The following is a 21,085-nucleotide window of genomic DNA, read 5'->3' on the forward strand; positions in this document are numbered from 1 at the left end:
AAGGAGGCTGCTGGCAGCCACCCTCCTGCCCCATCGCTGCTGCGAGCCCCTAACTCGTGAATGAATGCGGTTTTATTGAGAAAGGAGGCTCGGTCTTCTTAAAATTCCACGTTTTTTTCCAGGAAAAACCCTCCTTGCCTTTGCAATCTTATCTGCTGAGACACCAGGTTTGCGTTGCGGTGAGAAAGCACCTGCCTGCCCACTCCCTGGGCGCTGGAGCAACCATCCCTGCCTGTGCCATGCCCTCCCCTCGGCTCCCCGTGCCAAGCCCATGGAGCACAGCCCGTGTGCGCCGCAGCCACTCCAAGGCACAAGGGCCCTCGAGCGCTGCACAGCTCGCTGGGCCTTTGTGGGAGCGGAGGGGCCCTGCCCTCCACGGGGCCAACTCCAGCCTACACATGGGAATGGCAGCCCGTGGCCCAGCCAAGCGGCTGCACAGGGCCTGTTTAACAGGAGGTAAGCGTAGCAGGGAGGGAAGAATGCCACGATCCCCAGCTGGTACTTCAGTGAGACGCTCGGGACTGGAAGCTAACGTGGCACCCAGCCAGGACACCAGCATTAATAACTTCTTGCTGTACAGAGCCCTGGCCACCGGTGACAGCCAGGCCGGTCACCTCTGCTAGGAAAAGGCACAGGGCAGCCAGGGGTGGACACGGAGGGAAAAACATTTCTGCCAAATCACCAATGTTCCCCAACAAATTTTATGGGTTTTGCTGAAAAACACACATGTAAATAAACAACTGGACCCACATCTCCTTTGTTTGGCAACCAGAAGGCTCAGAGCTGCTTATGCAGCTGCATACATGGTGTCAGGGAGGGGTTTTGTTAAGAGGGAGATGAGATTTAGTCTCCCCTTATCTCCCTCAGGGAAATTTGTTCATTGGTGGCTGCCAACCTGAGCGTCCCCAGGAACTTGAGGATCACACAGTTCTGTGCCACAGAAACTCCCTTTCAAGCCTGTTTGTATTGCTAATTTCAGGAGAGCTTCCCAGGAAATTTTCCCACACCCTTTTATGGAGAAATTCAAACCCTGAAACAGGTGGGGGCAAGGAAGCGCTTGGGAGAAGGAACACCAGGGAAATGAGATGGCACACAGGGAGCAGGGTGCTACACAAAGCTGCTTTTCTACGACAAAAACCACGGACAGGACAGAGCTGGGGAAAACATGGCCATTGAAGGGAGAGTAGACAGAAGGAACATCATGTAGGGAGAACACACTGCACACAGCCCAGGGGCTGAGGATCCAGGGAGTATTTGCACTGTGAGGACCCTGGAAACGGTCCTCTGCTCTCACTTCATTCCACAGCTCCCTGTGAGCACTGCAGGACTCTGCAGAGTCCCACCACACTCACTTCTACCTGGGAAGCCTGTGTCGGAGTAGTTGGGGAGCTGCCCCACCCAGAGCAAGGAAAGCATTCCCTGCAGCCACTCCTGCCCAGGGAAACGGGACTGGAATAACTGAGAATAGCCCCCACACCCTCTCCCTTCCCCCAGCACTCCAAATCTCATCCTTACAGCAGTTCAAAATAAAGTAAGTTGTGACCTGTGGCAGTCACCCTGCTCTCTGCAGTTTTCCATATCTGGTTTGCACTCAGCCTGGGATGAGGAGCTAAAAACAAAGTAAGCAGCAGGAAAGGACCTGCATGGCCCTTTTTACAGGCAATACCCATGGCTCTGATTGCCCCTCCATCTTTCCAGCCCCAGCTTTGGATGGAGCTCGTTCAGATGAAAGAGGAAATAAGGAACGCTTCCAGTCTGAACTGCGCCAGGCTGTGGAGCAGCAACACCGCTGGAACAGCCCAAAGCCCCCTTCTCCCCTTCCAGCTTGTGAGTTTAGGAAATGAGCGGGACTGACCTGTGAGCTCGGGGAGGACGGGGGCACTCGGGAGAGGGGTCCGCTCTACACGGAACTCTAAAAACGAAATGCAAGACAGCTTAGGAACTCATCAACCCCCCGAGGGAGACCCCGCAGAGACACAGCAGCCGGGCTCTGCTGGGGGAGCCGCCTGCAGCCAGACTGTGGCCAGGCCAGTGTCTTCTTTAAACTGATTTATAACTGGTGCTGAAAGGTGCTGCACTCCTGCCCTGAAGGCTGAAAGGATCCATTTATCCTTAGAATAAATGTGGCCAGGGCAGGGTGCGTGCAAGTTTCACTGTGCAGCCTCAGGTCTGCCCTGGAGCACTGCTCTGTGACCTGGCCAATCCGACCTCTTGGTGGCAGCGCCAGCGGGTGCTCCGTACGTGCCACGCTCAGCCTGGCATGGGTTTACAATGAGGCACTTGAAGCCACTACAGCTGGATTCACCGAGAGCTTCCAGACAGCCAGGAGGCAACAGCAACTTTCAGCCATAGTCAGCCTGGGCTTGCCTCAGGCAAAGGGGAAACTTCCCATTCCCAGCCCCTAATATCAAAACTTGATGTATCAACCATCACACTGAGGGATGGAGTAAGGAAGGGATGCTCAGAGTTGCCACTTCTCTGAAAAACAGCAATATGAGTCTATCCATTGAGTGTGCTCTGCCTCGCTCCCCTGCCTGGCAGAAAGCAGGAGGGAGGGGAGGCCCCACAAAGCTCTGAGCAGCTGCGGCACAGCAGGTTCCACCCATTGATCGTGGAGTCCACGTTCTGAGCACATGGCAAGGTTGGGAGCTTGAAACCACCCAGTTTGCGGGGGATCTGCAGCCCCCTGGCCCGGCAGATGCTTTGTGGAGGCCGTGAGTGGTCCAGGTGCTGTTCAGAACACAAGTGCAGCGCTGCAGGCGCCTGCATTTCAGGTGCCCAGGAGTTCCCTGGCACATGGGGTTTAACATTCTGTGCTACTTTCAGAGCGGTGGCAACTCTGGTAAAGAGAGACAGACACACACAAAGGCGGTGAGACAGGCAGAGCTGCGGGGCCCTTCTGTCACAGCAGCAGCCCTACAGAGGAGTTCAGCACAAAGGGCGTCGGAGCAGCCTTGGGCTTTTCCTGCCACGGCAGTGTGAGGATAATCCTAATGAAGGACAGGCTGTTCCCACCTATTCCAGGGCTTCTCCCCTCCCCCTTCCACATCCGTCTCCAATTTAAAGAAAGACCAAACAGGGGAAAGGGTGAAAGGGGCAGAGCCTGGGTCATGGATCATGCCAGGGACTCCCGTCACCTGAAGGCAGAACAAAAAAACAGCAGGGAGCTCCACTCACCAGGAAACTGGTAAGTGTAGCCAGGTGCAATGCCAGTGTAACTTCGACTCGCGTAGGTGGCAGCTTGGAAGCCTGGATAACCTGGGGAAGAGAAAAGGGCTCTGTCAGTGCAAGCTGGCAGGGTCCGTGTCCTCAGTGCCTGGCTGCTCCTGAGCAGCATGACCATCCTTTGGCACTAGAAAGCGGAAATTGGGGGAACAGCAGAAACCCCAGGAGAGTGCTGGGCAGAGCGCACAACGCGTGCGAGCCTGCACAGGAGTTTTAGCAGGCCCGTTTAATTCTTCCTCACTCCAAACATGTAAGGACATGGAGATTTCCTTCTCGAACTCCCAGCTCTGCAGGCTAAGGCTTTGTGATGCATCAGCTGGATTTGCAAACAGGAGATCAGGGAGGAAGGGGCATTTGAACGGCTGAATAGCTCTGAGTCACTTTTGCACCAGAAGTGCCGGGGAATGCAGGCAGAGCACTTCTGCCCAGCTCCAGGCGGGAGGGCAACTCCTGCTGTTCCCGGGGAAGCTGACCACCTATACAGAACAAGCCTCTGAGAACGCAGGGCACTGACTCAGAGATGAATATTTGATTTGAGATCTCCAAAGACATGAATATGTGGATTTCCCAGTGACTCAGCTTGGGCCTCGCTGCTTTAAAATTCAGATGGCTTAGAAAAGGCAAAACCCGAAACCACAGGCTGGAGATTTATTTTCCTTCAATAAGTCAAGTGAAAACATTGGGGAAAAAATGCCCTTTTGGGGGTTTTGTTTCAGTGACTAACTGCTACTCAGCAGGCTTAGCACTGAGAGCCAGGCTGAGTACACCCTGCCCAGCAACACCAGTGATGATCCTGAGCAAACAGTGCTCTTGGGTCAGCTCAGGCCTGGCTCAAATGAATGTGGGAACAGAGAGAAGCCAGGAACAGCACCCGTGCTGGAAGGATCATGCTGACTCTCAGATCCAGGCATGAGGGTTTGCAGACCTGCAAGTACAGGCTACCAATGAGGGGTTTTTTGGTTTTTTTGTTAATCTTTTATCTGAACACATTTGCCTTGGACATGAAACCCAGCCTGCTTGTCACCAACTTCTCCTTACAAGATAGTCCCACAATAAATGTATAGCTTTCCCTGCAATACCAGATAATTCCTCCACCTGAGAGGGAGGGAACAGAGTGAGACAAAACTGAACTAGAACTAAAAGGGCATTTTCACAGTCCTTAAATGGCAGTGGAGACATTTATACAGACCGCTGTTTCAAGCGGAAGTTCAGGGGCTCTTTAATCAACTAATTAATCAGAAAGCCTGCATAAGAGTGGGAGTAAGATGCCTGGGCACAGATTACTCCACACTCAGTTCTGTGGTTACATTCCACGAGAGGCATTAAGGAATTACAGTCCATGTGCTACGGCACTGCAGGTCCCCTGAGGAGCTGCCGAGGAGCAGAGCTGGGCCGGGCCGGGCCGGCTGTCGCAGGGCAGCGGTGACACGTTTGCAGTTTTTCCAGGTGCCACCAGAGGGCAAGTCGCGATCGCAAACAGGTCCCGGCGCCCCCGCAGCGCCCCCGGCCCCGCACGGGGAGCGCTGCCCTTGGCCGCCCCGCCGCTCCCGGAATAAACCGCTAAGCTGCTGCCTGGCACGGCCGGGAGCGGGGGGAGAGCTGGGGAGCTGTCCGGGGGCTTACCCAGCATGCCGATCCCCAGCATGAAGGCATCCATCCCGTAAGGCATGACTCGGGACCGCCCTCGTGCCGAGCCCGTCGGGGACATCACCTCCTTCGGCTGAGCTTTTTTACACTCCACCTGCCACAAGAAAGGAAGGATCAGGCTTTGGCTGTCCTGGGCACAGGAAACTGCCACAGGCACAGGACACCGCCACAGAGCACAGGCAGGCCAGGCAGGGCTGCCTGTCCCAGCTCCAGCCACTGCTGTCATCCCACTCCGCTGCCCTTCCCTGGCATCCCTGTCTCCTACCTGCTCACTGCAGGCCTTCCCTCACCCTGCAGCTGCCAGTGAGGAGCTCAAACACTGCTCTTCTCCTGGTGCTGCCCCTGATGTTCTGCCTGGCTCTGTACCAGGGCCTCAAAGCCTAATTTTCTTAATTTCTGATTAAAGGTAAAACCTGCCCCCTCCCAGGCCACCATGAAGTTTTGTGTGATTTCAGAACCTCCAAGCACGGCACAATTCCTTGTTACAGTTAGCTCTCCTCCCTGAGAACTCACTACTGTGCTGGTTCACCCCCACATGACAAGTTTTTTTCCCACACTGACTGCTGTGATTTTGGGGAAAAGACTCAATCCAATTCCCCACTGCAGAGAAAAATGATTTGGGAGCCAAGTTCCTCACACCCTGCCCCTGTGGCACTGCCCTGCTCGCTCCAGTACCTGTGTCCCTCCTCCCCCAGGTTCTGCCCCAGACACTCACCATCTTGTTGTTGATCTCATGGAAGTGGATTTCACACACTTTTTCCACAATGTCTTCGCTTTCAAATGTGACGAACCCAAACCCTGGAGAAAAGGCAAAACTCCTTGATCAGGTCAGAGCTCTCACAGTTTGCACCCGCTACCCACAGCCTTTTATTAGCAGAAGAAAGGGACAGTACAATCAGCCCTTTCTAAAACAGCTGTCACTCATCTTCCCTCTCCAGCAAATCCTGCTTTTATGCACAAGAACAGGACTATCCCCTTATAGATTCTCCTTTCCTCCTCATCCTGTACTTCCTACCCTCTCTGAACCCAACAGCTCTCAAAACCAGATTTGGGTGTTTTTTAAACTCCGCTATTTGCAAGGCAAAGCACACGGCTGGTAACAGGGGGGAGGATCCGGGCAGACGCTCACACAAAGAGTCGGTGGGGGAACCAACAGCTGCTTGCCAGGACACCACCATCCTCGCTCAGTGCACCCCACCAGCAGCAACACCCTGCAGCTCCCTCGGCAGGCACGGGCCATAAAGCCTCGTGTGAGCAGGCACATCTCAGCAGTGCAGCTGCACAGAGCCAGGCAGACACAGGCACAGCGATTTGCAAAGTTTCACCAAAGTGAGGTTCGTATCTGGGGTAAGGCAGGACAGCGTGTTCCTGGCCCCTGGCCCACGCTCACACCTCCTTTCTCTCACCAACCCCTCTGCTGACAGTTTTGGCAAAGCCCAGCTCGGGTGGGCAGACTGAACTCCTCTCAGCTGACTGCAGCCATTTCCGGAAAACTGAGGCAGGTGGGAGGATGTCTAAGCTTGCTGTACAAGCAAGCTGGGATTAAGGAGAGCTTTCTGCTTTCCAGAACTGGCCAATTCCATGGTGTTTTGAAATAACTTTTGAAAGCAGATGGGGATCCACTGCCCAGAACCCAACCTTTCCTCCATACTGCCAGAAACATTTCTCTATAAACTCCTTTGTCTGTCTGTGACCAGGTCGTTTCACACCATTCACCTCAAGACCCATGAGCAGAGTAGCTCAGGAATTCAAGAGCAAAACTCTGATGCCAAAACCAGTCCTGAGCCCTGTCAGGCCGTCACTAGGCCTGCTGTGCTCTGGGCTGAGCCCGTCACTGCCAACACAGCGGCTGGCAGCTCTCCCTGCTCCTTCCCAAACAACTCTTTAATTGGACCAGTGACTGGGAGGTACCCAGGGCACCTCCCAGCAGGAACAGGGGTTAACACTTCTTCCCCTTTAAGATGAAGCTGGAACAACATCCGAGGCCTGGTTGTCGGAGTAGATTTAATGGCTTTAGAAAAAAGCAAAAACCTGAAGGGCACAGAGGGTGTTCCCTCGCTGCTCTGGGGGCAGAGGTGCTTGGAAGTGCTTCAAACAACATACACAACAGCAGCCAGCACAGGGCTGTTACTGGCACTGGTTGGGAAGAGGCAGTTTGCAGGTTAAGTTGTGGCCAATAAATCTCCGAGTTGGATGCAAGTGTCGAGCCCTGCCTCGCTACCAGGTAGTCGGTCCGAGGACTCACCAGGAAGGCAGGAGGCAAGGATGGCCATGGGTGGGCTGGGTCCGGATGGCACAAATAGTACAGCCTTGCTCCCATCCTGTAACCAGACTCCACCAGCAGAACTCGGGTAAGAAAAGGTGACCTGGGAGCACAAGCAGGCTCCGGGCCGAGGAAGGGGTGAGGAGCAGGCACTCTTCAGGCTCTCGTGTCAGCTTTCCTGGAGCTCAGATTACTCGAGACAAGGTAAGACACACACTGCGGGCTGGAGCCACGGAGGTGAGCGGGCAGGGGAGGGGACCATCTCCTCTCACATATCTGCAACTCGGCGAGTTTACAGCACAGGAAACGCACTGGACAAAAGCTCTCTGTGCTGCAAGGGCCGCTGGTAAAGGATGCAGATGCAAAAGAATGGGGCGACTGGAGGCAAGATAAAGAGCAGCTGCGACCTGCATCCCCTGCTGCTGGGATACCAACCCCTCCCTAGGCCAGGCAGGAGGCAGACCCTCTGCAGTTCCCTCTCCTAGGGCCAGAAGGCTGCTCTCACCTCGGTGTCGGTTGGTCGTTTTGTCAAACATCAGCATCGCGTCGTCCACCTGCAAAGAGAAGGGCTGCGATCAGATTATTGCTGCTGCCACAAGCGTTCTCCAACACAACTGTGCAGAGCTTCCCGGGCCTCCCCAAACCTCAGGGGATCAAGGGCAGACCTCCTGTCCCCTGTAAGGAAATGGTGTGCACACACACACAGAGCAGTCACCACACCAGGCACTTCCCTGAGCCACAACCAGCACGGTTCCCCCACCAGTCCGGGGCAGGTGCTGCCGAGCTGAGCCCCCTCAGCCCAGCCCCTGGCAGCAAGCGACCCCGATTGTTTGCCTGCGGCTCCAGCCAGGGGCAAGGAGCAGGGAAGGCATTGTTCCCAAATCCCAGCCTCAAAGGAGAGGAGAATTAAAGGGGGGGAGAGAAGCAAAGCTGGAGAGGGAGAGGAATAAGGGGCCTCCCAGCGACGGGGGGAAGCGGAGGCCTCAGACAACAGAGCCTGCCTGGGAAAGCTGGGAAGCGCCCCCGCCCCCACCCCAGAGGAGCCTTTCCTCTAAGTGAGGTTTCCCACTGCTGGAGGCTGTAATTAGAGCAAATTTACTGCAAGGCCTGAGCAGGGCTGCCTTCCCGGGGGGAGGGGCGGCCGGATCCCATCCCCCAGCCGGCCTGGGGCTTCTCTCCTCCCCAGCGAGCACATCACCGCCTGGTGCCACTTTCCCCCCCATCTTCCCGCGGGTGCTGCCTTGCAGAGCCTCATCCAAACCGCTCCGTGGGTCAGGCTGAGCAGGGTTAAAAAATACACTTCAATCCCCTCCGTGTAAGCTCCAGTGTAAACCTGTCCCACTGACCCATCCCTCCTCTCTAATACCACTGCCTTAATCCGATTATGAAACTGGACGTGCAAGTGCTCAGGGGAGGTGGCAGCAGTCTCTGGCCAGCAGCTGCCCTGGCCCTCCTCCTCCTCCGCCTCCTCCATGCGAGACAGCCGCTCCCCGGGCAGCAAGTCCTGCACGCCCCCAACTCCACGGGATTGCTGCCTTGCCTCCTCCCGGGAAGCATCTGCATCGCTGCCTTCTCCGGAACAGCCACTGGTGAGGGCAGAGCTGCCCCTACCCTGGCACAGGCAGCCATGAGCTTTGCCTGCGGAGAGCCCACAGCCCCTGTCAGGGAAGGGAGAGGCTCCTACTCTCAGCCCCTCAGGACAACATGGGACACCTGGCTCCACCTCAGTTCCAGGAGGATGGAAGGAGCCCTTGCAAATGTTTCCAGTACCATCATAAGCAGACAGAGATCATATCTGATGCCCTTGGCCTTGTCTAACACATCCACTCCGGGTGACAACAGACAACCTGGCTCCTGCTCATCTCACACTCTTCCTGCCCTGGCTCAGCCTCCCTCAGCCAAGTTAACTAACACCTGAGAAATGTGCCAGGCATCCAAGCTGGAGATATGGGGGACATAAGACTTCAGACAGATCTGAAACAATTCCTCATCAGCTTCCCAAGACATAGGCAGGGAGATGGGCACTGGGGGCAGCTCATCACGCTGCCAGTTCCCCACTGCCCCTTCCCTTCACGATGCAGCACTACTGTGACATGCTGGGGGGAAACTTGATGTTTCAAAATAGTACAAGAGGTTTTATTGTCTGGGTTTGTTCATTTTAAAATCTAGATCCATTCCACCTCCCAGTTCACAAAAAAGGCTGGGAAAAGAGCTGTCCCCCTCCCAAGTAAACACTGGGAGGAAGCTGTGTCAATGGTACTCTGAGGCAGTGCCTCTGCCCAAGACTTCAACTCAGGTAGCTGGAGAACACAAACCCATCACAATAAGAGATGGGCACAAGAAAAAAACTCCCAGTGGTGATGAGCAGAGTCCTGCTGCTGACTTACTCTGCCTGACCTGCCCTCCCCTCTTCTCAGAGCCTGGGAAGCAGGAGCAATTCCAAGTGGTAAAGCCCAATGCACATCCACACAAATCCACAGCACAGTAATATCCTGGGCTGCAGCCTTCCTCCATCTAATATTCTATGACCTGAGCTTTATTCCCAAGGTTCTGCTTTGAGATCAGGCGTCTAATAAGCACCCCAAAAAAGTGCTCCCCTCGCAAAAACATATTTACTATAATACATGTACTCTGAGAGCTGTTTCCTGCCGTAAACTGCACCTTAGACAGATACCTAGGTGTCTATCCACACTGAAATGTGAAATAATCTCACCCTGCTCAACACCAGGGCTTTCAACCCCACGTGTGGCTAAAACTGACGGGATTTTTACTGCCACCAAAACCCACCACGAGCATCTTTACGCCTCCTGCCAGGGGTGGCCTCAGCACAGAGCTCTTGCTATGGGAGTGGGGGGGAGTGGGGTTAGCCCCGCCTAACACCGAGCCTACAAACCAACAACCCAGCAGCTATTGTGGCCGTGAACCACCAACCAACCACCACCACCACCACCACCACCACACACCTCTCCCTCCCTCCCACTCTCCCCTTCCCGGCTGGGCCGCGCTGGGCCCCAACAAAGGGGCGGCCGCCGGCGGGGCCGTCGCGATGGCAACGCGGCCGCCATGGCAGCTGGGGCCCGGATTAGCAGCTCACAAAGCCGCCCTGCAGCGCTTCGATGCCCCGTGGCCTGCGATGGGGGTGCGGGAGGGCACCCAACGGGGGCCTCTGGGCCCCCGTTGGGTGCCCTCCCGCACCCCCATCGCAGGCGAGTCGTCGCTCCCAGGGAAGCTCTCTGATAGCTTGACACCTTCCACCCCTTGGTGCCAGGGCCTCACCACCCTCACAGCAAAGAACTTCCTGCTGAGATCCAGTCTAAACCTCCTCCTCTCGGCCTGAAGGCATTCCCCCACCTTGTCCTGTCACCATGCGCTCTTGGGAAGGATCCTGGGAACCTGGTAAGTCTGAGCTCTGAGGAGTCAAGACAGGATGACTTGGTGCTCCTTGCTCTCTCCTCTCTAGATCCTGAGTGTTCCCGTGCCTCTCCTGGACAGGCAGGAGGAAAGAAGAACAGTTCTTCTCCTGCCAGGTCCTAGAAAACTGTGGGGCCACTTGGAAGAAGAGTGAACAGAGTTACAAAGCCCTTTCCTGAGACAGTTAACTCCTCCAAAGAAATGCTTTAAAAGGGCATCCTTAGCAATTCCTTTTCACACAGTCCCAATCCAATTCCAGAAGTAATAATGAATCCAAATGACTTGGAAAGTCTCTCTGAAAAAGTATTTTCTAAGATGAGGACAGCACGACTGAAACTTCAGCACCTCACACTTAAAGATGCCATAATGGTAAATGATCCATCCAGCCTTGGTCAAAAGGCCTGAGTTTTTTTAAAAGGTTTAATCCCATCCTAATATCTTTCAATCTTCCTGTTTCAGTCCCAGGTGTCTGCAAAGAGGAAGCAAATGGCAGTCTCATGCAGATTTAAAAAAATAATAATTTCCAACACAAGTTCTTTGCGAAATGTTGGATGCACTTTCAAAAGGGTAGATTTTGAAAGTTGAAAATATTCAAGCAAAGGTTTTCAAGAGATGGGCACCTTCCACCTGAACAGCAAACAAAAATGGCTGGGCTGGTCCTAGAAGGAACCACTGCAACATATTTGTAGAAAAGTCAGGCAGAAGAATAATAACTGCAGAGACAGCTTCAATATGGAAAACACAAACCAAACTATCTAGAAACCACTCGCCCATCCTGTCAAGAGAGGGCATTAGCAACTCTCAAGGTTCTCCCAGTTGCCAGGCCGATTCCAGGGAGAAGGATGCATGGACACAGAGCCTGGATCCAGGGAGCAGGTCTGCTGCACCCACACAGCACTACGAGGACCCTCCTTACCCCGCTCTGCAGACCTGCTCCCAGAACTCTGGGAATGAGACTCATCCAAGGGAACAGAGCCTGCTCCATGCCACAGGTGAGCAGCACAGCCTGTCCAGGTGTTCCTGCCCACTCCCACAGGGGCACCTGGCAAATATCAGATGAACCCCAGAAGACCAGAATGACCATTGCTGCTACAGTGTTTTTGGCTATGTGCCTACCAGATGCGGAGCACAGAGAACCCTTTGTTCCAGAGGCATTGTTACCACAGGCCAAACTGCCTCCTGCCGCAAGAGGGGTGATCAGATTCCCCTTCTCCTCCCCTCCCCATCTGTTCACTGCAACCATGTTACGCGTGAGAATTTGCATAAATTGCCCTCTGATCTGTGGAAGAAAATCCAAAATCCAGTTTGGAAATCCACAGCAGGTTGACAAGTAGCTTTGATCCCTGAAATTTCCAGAGAGCGGCAGATTAAGGATTAATTAATTAACATTCTCCCGATCCAAAGTAAGGGAAATCAGGCCCACCATAAGCACAGAAACCAGTCTTCCACTACAGACATTCCCCATCAGTATCTGAAGGTTCTCCCATTAGTCAGCAGGGAAACTCACTTCACATACCCAAGTCGACCACACCATTCTTCTGGCATGTGCACATGAGTATGCATTTGTGACAGACACAAACCCTCATCAGATCCACACCCTTGGATACGGTGGTTTTCTCTTGTCGGGACAGTACCAGAGTCAGCGCCCGAGTGATTTCTCAGAACCTCTCAGGCAAAGGGTCCAGAATTTGGACACAGTATTAGATGGCAGCCTAAAGGTCAGAACCCTCCTCAGACCTCAGCAGATCTTTTTTCTTGTTTGCTTCCAGGGTATTTTTAGAGAGCAGATCTCTCTCTGGGCACGAGCTGCCTCACCGAGAGGCTGAGCCCTCACGACCGACTCATCCACATACGCAGATCACCTGCAGGCCCAGGGAGATGCAGACTGGGTTTAAGCACTTTCCAAGCGCCCTTGGTGCCACCGCTGATTAGTGAGTCATGCAAAGACGTCACTGTCAATGTATTTCCTGCACTGCTGCTTCACGGAACGCAAATGCACACAACAAAACCCTGAGTTCAAACACCTGATTTGGGTCCAGGCCCCCATTTCTTTCAGGATCTCTGCGCTTCTAGTGTCTGGAAGGATCAACTTCTCTCCTAATGGCAAACAGAAGACTGGCTTCACCAAGCAGAGCAGAGATCTGCTTTGCCCAACACCTCCCAAGATATCAACCAGCTACAGAAGACTTTGACATGGAGACAAAGCAAGGATATTACCACGGACCCGAGAATACTCCATCATCTTCCAAGCTACTTGTGATCTGGGCATTTCCTGAACTCAAAGAGGTGTTTGTGTATTTAAAAGACCTTCCAGGAATCTGCCCAATCATTTTGGAGCCTATGCAAATTCTAGTAACAACATCCTGCAGCAAAGATTTCACAGTTTAGATAAGTTCCACGACAAAAGAACTTATTTGTTCTAAGCCTCCTCCTATCCTGCAATTTTTATGACTTTCTCTACCACAAAACTTCATCAGATCAACTCTTCAAATAGAAAGATGATCTGCATTCTTTCAGTTTTGATTTGACACAAATAACCTTGCTTACAAGATCAGAGACCCAACGGACCAAAGAAATTACTCTGACGGACAACCCCTTTTCCTCCCCAAAAAGAATACAGAACAACATGTTCCCACAGGTTGAAGTAGAAAAGGAGGAAGCTGTGACTTGAACTCCTCTGGCATTCTCATACACGTTGAACTAGACAGAGGACTAGCTGTGCCTGAGGTGGTAGTGCAAGATACCTTCCTCCTCTCTCTTTCAGGTTTCAGTGAGGGTGGTAGCCTGAATCTAGAGAGGCTGTTGAAATACTTCCTTGTGCTGTCTAGAGATCTCCAACACCATCCAGCTTAAGCCAAGACACTTAGCCACACATGCTGTGAATGGAAGCCTTTCCAGGACTTCTGTCCTACAGTTGAAAAAATAATCTCCTTTAGAAAGCATGTGCATGGCCTGAGCTTGCATCTCAGAGAGATTTGAGTTTTGGAACCAGAGAAGTGTTTCCTAGAGATCCCACTATGTACAAAGCCCCAGCAGCTGCACCTGACAAACCACAGCCAGCCTGAGATCCCTTCTCAGTCTCTCTCACTGTACTAAAAAAACCCACACCTTTGTATTTTCTCCTTCAGGAAAACAGCAGCCCATATTTTTCAGTCACAGTTTTGGAACAGAAAAGAAAATGAAGTGATCCCTCTTTGAAGCAGAGAAACTCACACTGTATTTGGGATCCTCTTTGAAGCTTCACCTTTTGTGCCTGTTAAAACCAAGTATTTTGATATGAAGAACTGGGGTGCCAGCCTCTCCCTGTCTTCCTTTATCCCTAAGTAACACTCATGGATCTCCTCTTCACACATTTCCATCTTCCTTTTGCCACTTCCATTTTACAATGCTGAGAGAAGGTTTTAGACACAGCAAGGAAAGAAAACAAATCAAAACAAAAATAGGAGAGGGAGCGGAAATGCCAAAATAGAAAAGTCAGACTTGGGAATTTTGTTTTATGAACCAGAAAACCATTTCCTCTGCAGCCCAACTAAACCCCCTTTTTTTTTTCCTGCTAATGGACATCTGAGGTGTGTTGCTTCTGACCCCAGATGCACCAACATGAGCTACCTTGGTAGACTTGAGAGCTGCAGTTCACGGATTTGGACTGGAGAGAACATTATGATAATCTAATTTGACCTCATCTGTTCTGCAGGCCATAGCACTTCCTCTTGTAATTCCTTCAGCATGTGCATGCTTTCTGTCTGGGCTAAAATGTATTTTTCAAAGGCATCTATCTAATTTAAAGGCCTTAAGTGGTGGCAAATCTAACACACACTTAGGCTTGTGGCCTGGGGGTTACTAAGAACGTAACCTTCATGCAAAACCTATTCAGCAGGACTCCCCTGGCCTCGGAAGCAGAGGATGATCCCTCCCTGAAGCTGAGACCCAAACTGAGCTTCCCACTGGATTCTCCAAGATTGACTAAAAATTAACCCTGGGAACCTGGTACCTTGAGCTTGAGGAATCAAGACAGGATGACTTGGTGCTCCTTGCTTTCTCCTCTCTAGATCCTAAATGTTCCCATGCCTTTCCTGGACAGGCAGGAGGAAAGAAGAACAGTTCTTCTCCTGCCAGGTCCTAGAAAAGTGTGAGGCCACTTGGAAGAAAAGTGAACAGAGTTACAAAGCCCTTTCCTCAGCGGGTAACTCCTCCAAGGAAATGCTTTAAAAGGGCATCCTTAGCAATTCCTTTTCACACAAAATACACACAAGTAATACTGGACCTAAATGACTTGGAAAGTCTCTCTGAAAAAATGTTTTCTAAGGTGAGGATAGCACAACTGAAACTTCAGCACCTCTCAAAGAGGCCATAAATTGAGATGAAAACCTCAGAGTCAGATGCCTGGAGCACCTCTAAAGAAGGGATCCTATGAGACCTCTGAAACCTGGGAGGCCCAAAACAGCCACCAACAGAGCCTGTGTATCAAAATCATGTTCTCCATGAGTCACATCTGAAACTGAACACAACAGACCTTTCTTAGCCCTACAAACCATCAGAGCACATTCAGAGCTCAAAATCCCGTAGCTGAAGGCCACGGAGGCTTTCCTCTGAAACACACTTTCCGCTGATCCTACCCATCAGCCACACCGAGCTATCTACTGGAGAGAATCTCAGGGAACAGCTCTCCAGGCCTTGGGTGAATTATTTGAGGCTTAGTCTGGAAGATGGTTCCAGGCCAGGAACGATGCTTTACACAAGAGCTCTGAGGAATCTCTCAGCTGAAGTGAGCAGATGAGTCAGAAAACTGCCCCAAAAACCGCGAGTCAACGTGCCCAGCCCTGACCTCTCCCCACGGACACTCCCCTGAGCCAGGAGTCCATCTGCACCCGCCTCGTGCACGCTGGGAGCGCCGCACGTTGTCCGGGATGCTGGTGCAAATCACACCGAGCTGTGCAGGGCTCTCCCTTCTGCCCAGTCCAGAAAACAATCTGACACAACCAGTTCTTGCCAGTCTCTGACGTCAGGACACCTCTCAGCACACCAGTAAACAAGAGGAGCATAACAGCACAACACCCCAAAAGAACTGGGAAGGACTGCTCAGAGCAGAGCAGCTCTACCTGCCTGCAAACCGAGTGCCCGTGACATCCTTCTGCTTCAAATTAACAGCCATGCAGTGAGGTTAGAAGGGGACTATGCCCAAGACATTTTTGTTTTCCTATCAAATACATCCATCAGCAGGCCAGGAGAACTTGCAAGTCAAACAACCTTCAGGTAACATGAACACCACACCACCTTTAGTGGTGGCACCTTCAATGACACCACTGAAAGTGTCCTCCTTCCTCCTCCTGGGGAGGTTTGAGTTTGTTTATTTCTAATAGAAAATTAAACCACATGGACTTAACAACTGGCAATCAGGGGACATCTGACCACTTTCTCTTAGGACTGAACAGAAATACAGAGTCCCACTCTGCACACCAGCACATGCAGATTTGACTTCAGAAGCTGAACAAAGGTTCTGAGCAAATACTTCTCCTAAACTTTTTGCCCAGAAGTTTCAATAATGTGGCAAAATTGGTTACAAAACTCCTTTTCACCAGGTAATGTACCTTAATATAACATCATCCTTTTGTAGGATCTTTCAAAAGAAAATTAAATTAATACCAAAGCCTTTATGCCCACACTCTGCAGTTTCATGCTACTTCCCTCCATATCCACGATGGTGTCTGCAGCATTCTGGCCATGTTACTGCCCACCAAACTGTGTCTGCCCCAAAACTGGGCAGGAAGGTCACAACAGATACAGAATCCATCACTGCCTACCCCAAAGAGCAAATCCCTGCACAACACCACCAAACAACAGTAAAACAGTGTCCTGCCACAGGGGTGACCGCATTCGGCACTTGGGTACGATGATCCCCTTCAGTTCCTAATCCCATTAAAAATACTGGAATCCTTCAGTCTAATGCTGTTGAGATCACTCCTGAGGATGCTGAAAACCTCCTGATGCAGCTGAAGAGCCAAGACTAAATCCCCTTCCACCCTCTGATTCGGTCCAGACTCACAGTTTGCACACCTGGATGTCATGGACCATGGCACAAGTGACTTCCAGCCACAGAAGTTCACCCTCCCCTGAGCCACCACCTGCCACAGAAGAGCCAGACCAACACAAGGGACAGTCAGAGTGTCAAACTTTCTTTAAATTTCCAAAACTTACACCACCACTTGCCCAAGACTCAGCAGGAGAAGTTTCAGGACCAAAAGGCTTATTTTTCATAAAGGATTATCGAAATACCAATCACAAGAAAATGGCCAAAATCAGAGGTTTGATGCTGCAGCCACTCCGTTAGGAGTGTCTACAAACTTTTCTCCAGCGTTTCAACAATCTGCAAATCTGTGAGCCACACGAGGCTTCTGGATAGGGAAAAACTGGAAAACCATTTCCCTTAGCCGAGGTACCAGCAACTCTGGGAATAAGCAGAAACTCTGTTTCAAATCACCACCAGGCAGGAGTCACTGGCTGTAGCCCCTACAAGGACATTACAGCCAGCCACGTCTGTAACTGACCTTCAATCTACTTAACCCTTGCAAAAGGCTCACAAGCTCCTAATCCCGCCCCCACAGAAGTTCAGAAAACTCCTTTTGCCCCAGAAAGAACAGCTTTGATCCAACACCACTCAAGAGACTTACCTTCCCGAACTGCTCGAAATATTGTTTCACATCCTCCACAGTAGTGTTCACAGACAGACCACCCACAAATATCTTCTTCGTTCGGGTCACCATCTGGAAAAGGGAAGGACAGGAATTCACCAAATAAACCCAGAGTGAGCAGAGAATGAGACTCCTAAGGCCACTAACTCCCCTCTGCTGCCGGGAAGCGCCGGTCCCTTTGCTGCAGCTGAGCTTCCCCCTTCTCAAAGCCCTCTCGCCAAACACAACTGGTAAATCTGTCCCACGCCAGACTGATGCTCTCCCCCTCACACCATCCCATCCTATGTGCCAGCACCCAGACACCACCTCCTCATCAGGCAGCACGTTACCAGCCTCTCCCCTCACTATCGCACCACCGCTCCCTTGGCACTGTGACAGCACCCAAATGTGTGGGGCACAGCTGTCCCCTCCCCAGCCCCGCCACTCTGCACAGCCACCCTGCTCCAGGCGACCCCAGAGGTGCCTGCTCTGCTCCCAGACAGGAGGCCTGCCGGCACAGGTAGGCTCTCCAGACTTTACCCTCCCAGCTCACAGACTGCACAGCATGCAGTCTTGCATGGAATAAGCCTCATTTCACACCCATTCCCCAGACACTTAAGTGGAGCCCGGTCAACTCCCAGTTAAATGTCTTTTGCCTATGCAAGAAGGCAAAGGGAAGATCCCTCTGCCACTTGTCACTGACGCAGCTGGGACAAGGAAGAAAACTAACTACCCTGAGAGGGGCCATGGCTGCCAGGCTGAGGCACACCGACATCCTTTGAACTGGCTCTCCAGCTGCATCCTCCCCTTAGCTGCTTGGCTACACCCCTGCTCTCAGAGGAACACATGGTCCTAATTACCCCAAGGAGCATAGGGCTAATCCGCAGCAATTCCCTGGCTTGGAGAGCAGCCCGTTCTAACACTAAAGCACCTTCTGTCACCAAACTGCTTAATGGAATTAACCCAATTCCTACCATGTGCTTCCTGGCTCCAGTTACTCGGGATACCTGCTCACCAATTGTTCTCAGTGCCTGAACCCCTCACTCCCCTCCCAGCACCAGCCTCCTCTTCCCTCCCTGCTTCTTGACACAGCTTCTCCCCAGCTCTTTCACCCGTAACAGCACTTGGAATAGAGACTCTAAACTTCAAAACTCACATCCAAGAGCCAAGTTAAAGGAAGACCCGAAGGCTGAAGGCAGTCTCCAGCCTGCTGCTGGCTCTTCAGTTAAAAGTTTCTAAGCTGCACACCTGGAAAAAGTTCCTGCCACTGCACATTTCAATGCAAGAGCCTTCTATAGATAAGGTCCAACACAAAACTCATTCTGCCTTTTCCAGTGCTGAAGCACACAAGGGCATTTCACAAAGTGAAATCCTTCTCCCCTTCCCTGCCGTACACCTATTCATACACACAGGTGCACACACAGCACTCTTCCAACCCGTATCACAGCGCAGCACGGAGCTGTTCTGTATCTCCTAAGGCCTGGAACGTGCAAACACCTTCTGCAACCTTGGAAGGACTAAGTTCACCCTGAGCAGCATTTAATCCACCAGCTTTAACTAGTGCATCCTAAAGGACAACCGAGGGGCCTCCTGGTTCCTCCAGTGCCACGCAAACCCCCAGGACTGAGCTCCAGGTGAGTCCTGAGCAAACCCCAGCGAGTGACACTGTTGTGTGCACTGACAGCCTTGCACAGAGGGACAAGATTCACCACCACAAATTTCACCCTTTGGGGTGCAAGGGCTGCCTGCAGTGCTTACCTTGGGCTGTGCTCGGCGGGGGAACGCTACCTTCGGGTCAATCTGAAAGAGATGTGGGGAAGAACAGGTGAACATGCTTTTCCTGCCTATTTACAGGCACAGCGTTTCCTCCATGTGCACGGCTGTCTCTGCCCACGTGGCACCTTGCTAAAAACCCAAGGAATCTACCTGAGGTGCATAAAATTAAGCTGGCTGCAGACATCTTTCCCTCTTAGTAAGGTGTGAGCCAGGGAGACTACAAGTCCCAGCATGCAGTGGTCCATCTCTGGCTGAGCGCTGGCCAGATGCACTGAGAGCCCATCACATGCTGGGATTAACAGGCTGGGCTGCGCCCTCCCGCTCGGCCTGCCCCTGGGTGCCCTGCATCACCAGCCTCATGGTAAAAGTGCTTTCTTTTGCCTTTCTGCTCTTACCCTTCAGTCTGCCTACAAGTACAGAGTTCACCTGGGCAGTAACAGGACAGAGAAGAAGCAGCACACAGGGAGCCCAACATTTCATCCCTTCAAACACAGGGCGAAGCAGCACAAGAGCAGACAGGATGGCACGAATTAACCCGAGGAGCCCCGGCCGCGGAGGCCGCGGCCGCAGGGAACATGCTGCCCCTCTCCCCAGGCTGCGCCGCACACAAAGCCGCGATGCCTCCCTCCCTCCCTCGGCGGGCTGAGCCTCCATTGTGCCTGCTCGGCTTCCCTGTAAACCTGCTGCCGGCCGGAGCTGCCGGCCCCGCGCCGCCATCCAGGTGCCGCGCGTTCTGCTGGGCTCAGCACGGAGGAGCCCGTGCCTGCGTTGGCCTCACACCACCACCAGCACCACCACAAAAGCTGGGACAACACTAATGCAGCTGCAAGTCAAACACCCACAAAGCTTCCTCTCCTTCTCAGCCACCACCTCTTTCTTTATAGCCTATTTTTACAGCAACTCCTGAAAAGTTACATCACATCGGGGATGATCCAGACCTACAAATCAGCTTACAAAGACCTGTAGTAAAGGCAGGTCTGGCTCATCCCTGCACTTGGACAGGCTGCAGCTGGGAGGGCAGCCTGGAGCGTTGTCCCATCAGCCGGGCAGCTCCAACAGCCCAAAAGGAAGCTGTGTTTCTCCAGCTCCTCTCACTGCTTTGTTCAGCTTTCCAGCCTGGCTGCCCTCCCGTCCCGCATCCTTTCACTTGTCACACAGCCCCGGAGCTTGGCCCCCCTGTGCCCTTCCACCAGCTTCTCTCCCTGCCTTCCCCACCTCCATCCTGACTCACAGCTTACAACATAAATAAACTCAGCACGTAGGTAAACAGAGGCAAAAGTGAAGAGCACAAATAAACTCAAAAATAAACCTCCCTCCCCAGGCTCCAAGAGCCAGCAGATTAGCAAACCCTCTGGTGCCTCCCTGGGGCATCGGAACCGTCCAGTCCCTGCCCTCCCCTCCCCGCACACAACACACACCCCCACTGCTTCCTGGCTAGTGCAGACACCCACAGCGAATTCTGAGGACAGGGGACGGCAGGAGACCAGGAGGTTGATGGCAGATAATAAGCAAAAACAATAATCTACTGTCTTTTACTTCTCAGCCAGTGTCATTCAGCTCCTGCCAATAAGATGCTTTCATACTCAGCAATGCTAAGCTCAGCCTCATTTTCTCATTACCCTGAGTGTGATCAACTGGGCAGAGATAACGTGTCCTCCTGGCTGGAGAGAGCAGGCAGTCATTTCACAAATTCTTCTGCACAACCAGCTATTGTTGCAGGTAGAGGGAGGCCGGGGTGCCCGACTGCAGGCGCAGCCCTGGGAACATGCGGAGGGGAGCGAGTTCAGTGCTGGATTCAAGTTACTCAAACTGGACTGCTCCTTGGTGGCTCGAGTCTTTCATAATTAAAGCAAAAGCACTGGTACCTTATTCCCTCATTTCTAGTGTTAAAACAAATAGCTCTGGAGGAGTTGTGTTTCAGTGTCACCCGCTGACGTAATGGATCCCTTTTACAAACCTAGATAGAAATCTGCTAAGAGTGAGAGCATTCAGAACTGCTCAGATTGTATCCAAAAAAACAAAACCCCAGATCAGGCTGCATTGAGTGGAAGTCACCTGAGCTCAAGCCACTTCCCCTTCACCCCAGAAGGCTTTG

At 52.4% G+C, this 21,085-nt stretch overlaps 1 protein-coding gene across 3 annotated transcripts in view; it reads right to left on the reverse strand.

Moving 5' to 3' along the window:
* Positions 1-21,085, reverse strand: part of MSI1 (musashi RNA binding protein 1) — a 29,687-nt gene that overhangs the window by 4,988 nt on the left and 3,614 nt on the right. For 2 of the 3 annotated variants that reach the window (XM_050318536.1, XM_050318537.1), the window contains 7 exons: positions 18,973-19,014; positions 17,215-17,307; positions 7,641-7,689; positions 5,588-5,670; positions 4,849-4,966; positions 3,178-3,258; positions 1,856-1,912 (listed from right to left, as the gene is read on the reverse strand). In XM_050318536.1, the coding sequence (XP_050174493.1) occupies positions 1,856-1,912; positions 3,178-3,258; positions 4,849-4,966; positions 5,588-5,670; positions 7,641-7,689; positions 17,215-17,307; positions 18,973-19,014 (523 nt within the window). The remainder of the gene's footprint in view (positions 1-1,855; positions 1,913-3,177; positions 3,259-4,848; positions 4,967-5,587; positions 5,671-7,640; positions 7,690-17,214; positions 17,308-18,972; positions 19,015-21,085) is intronic. The other variant, XM_050318538.1, reaches the window with a different exon arrangement.

The sequence above is a fragment of the Myiozetetes cayanensis genome, unplaced genomic scaffold, assembly GCF_022539395.1.
Source record: "Myiozetetes cayanensis isolate MyiCay16 unplaced genomic scaffold, myiCay2020 scf21, whole genome shotgun sequence".
Taxonomy (NCBI): Eukaryota; Metazoa; Chordata; class Aves; order Passeriformes; family Tyrannidae; genus Myiozetetes; species Myiozetetes cayanensis.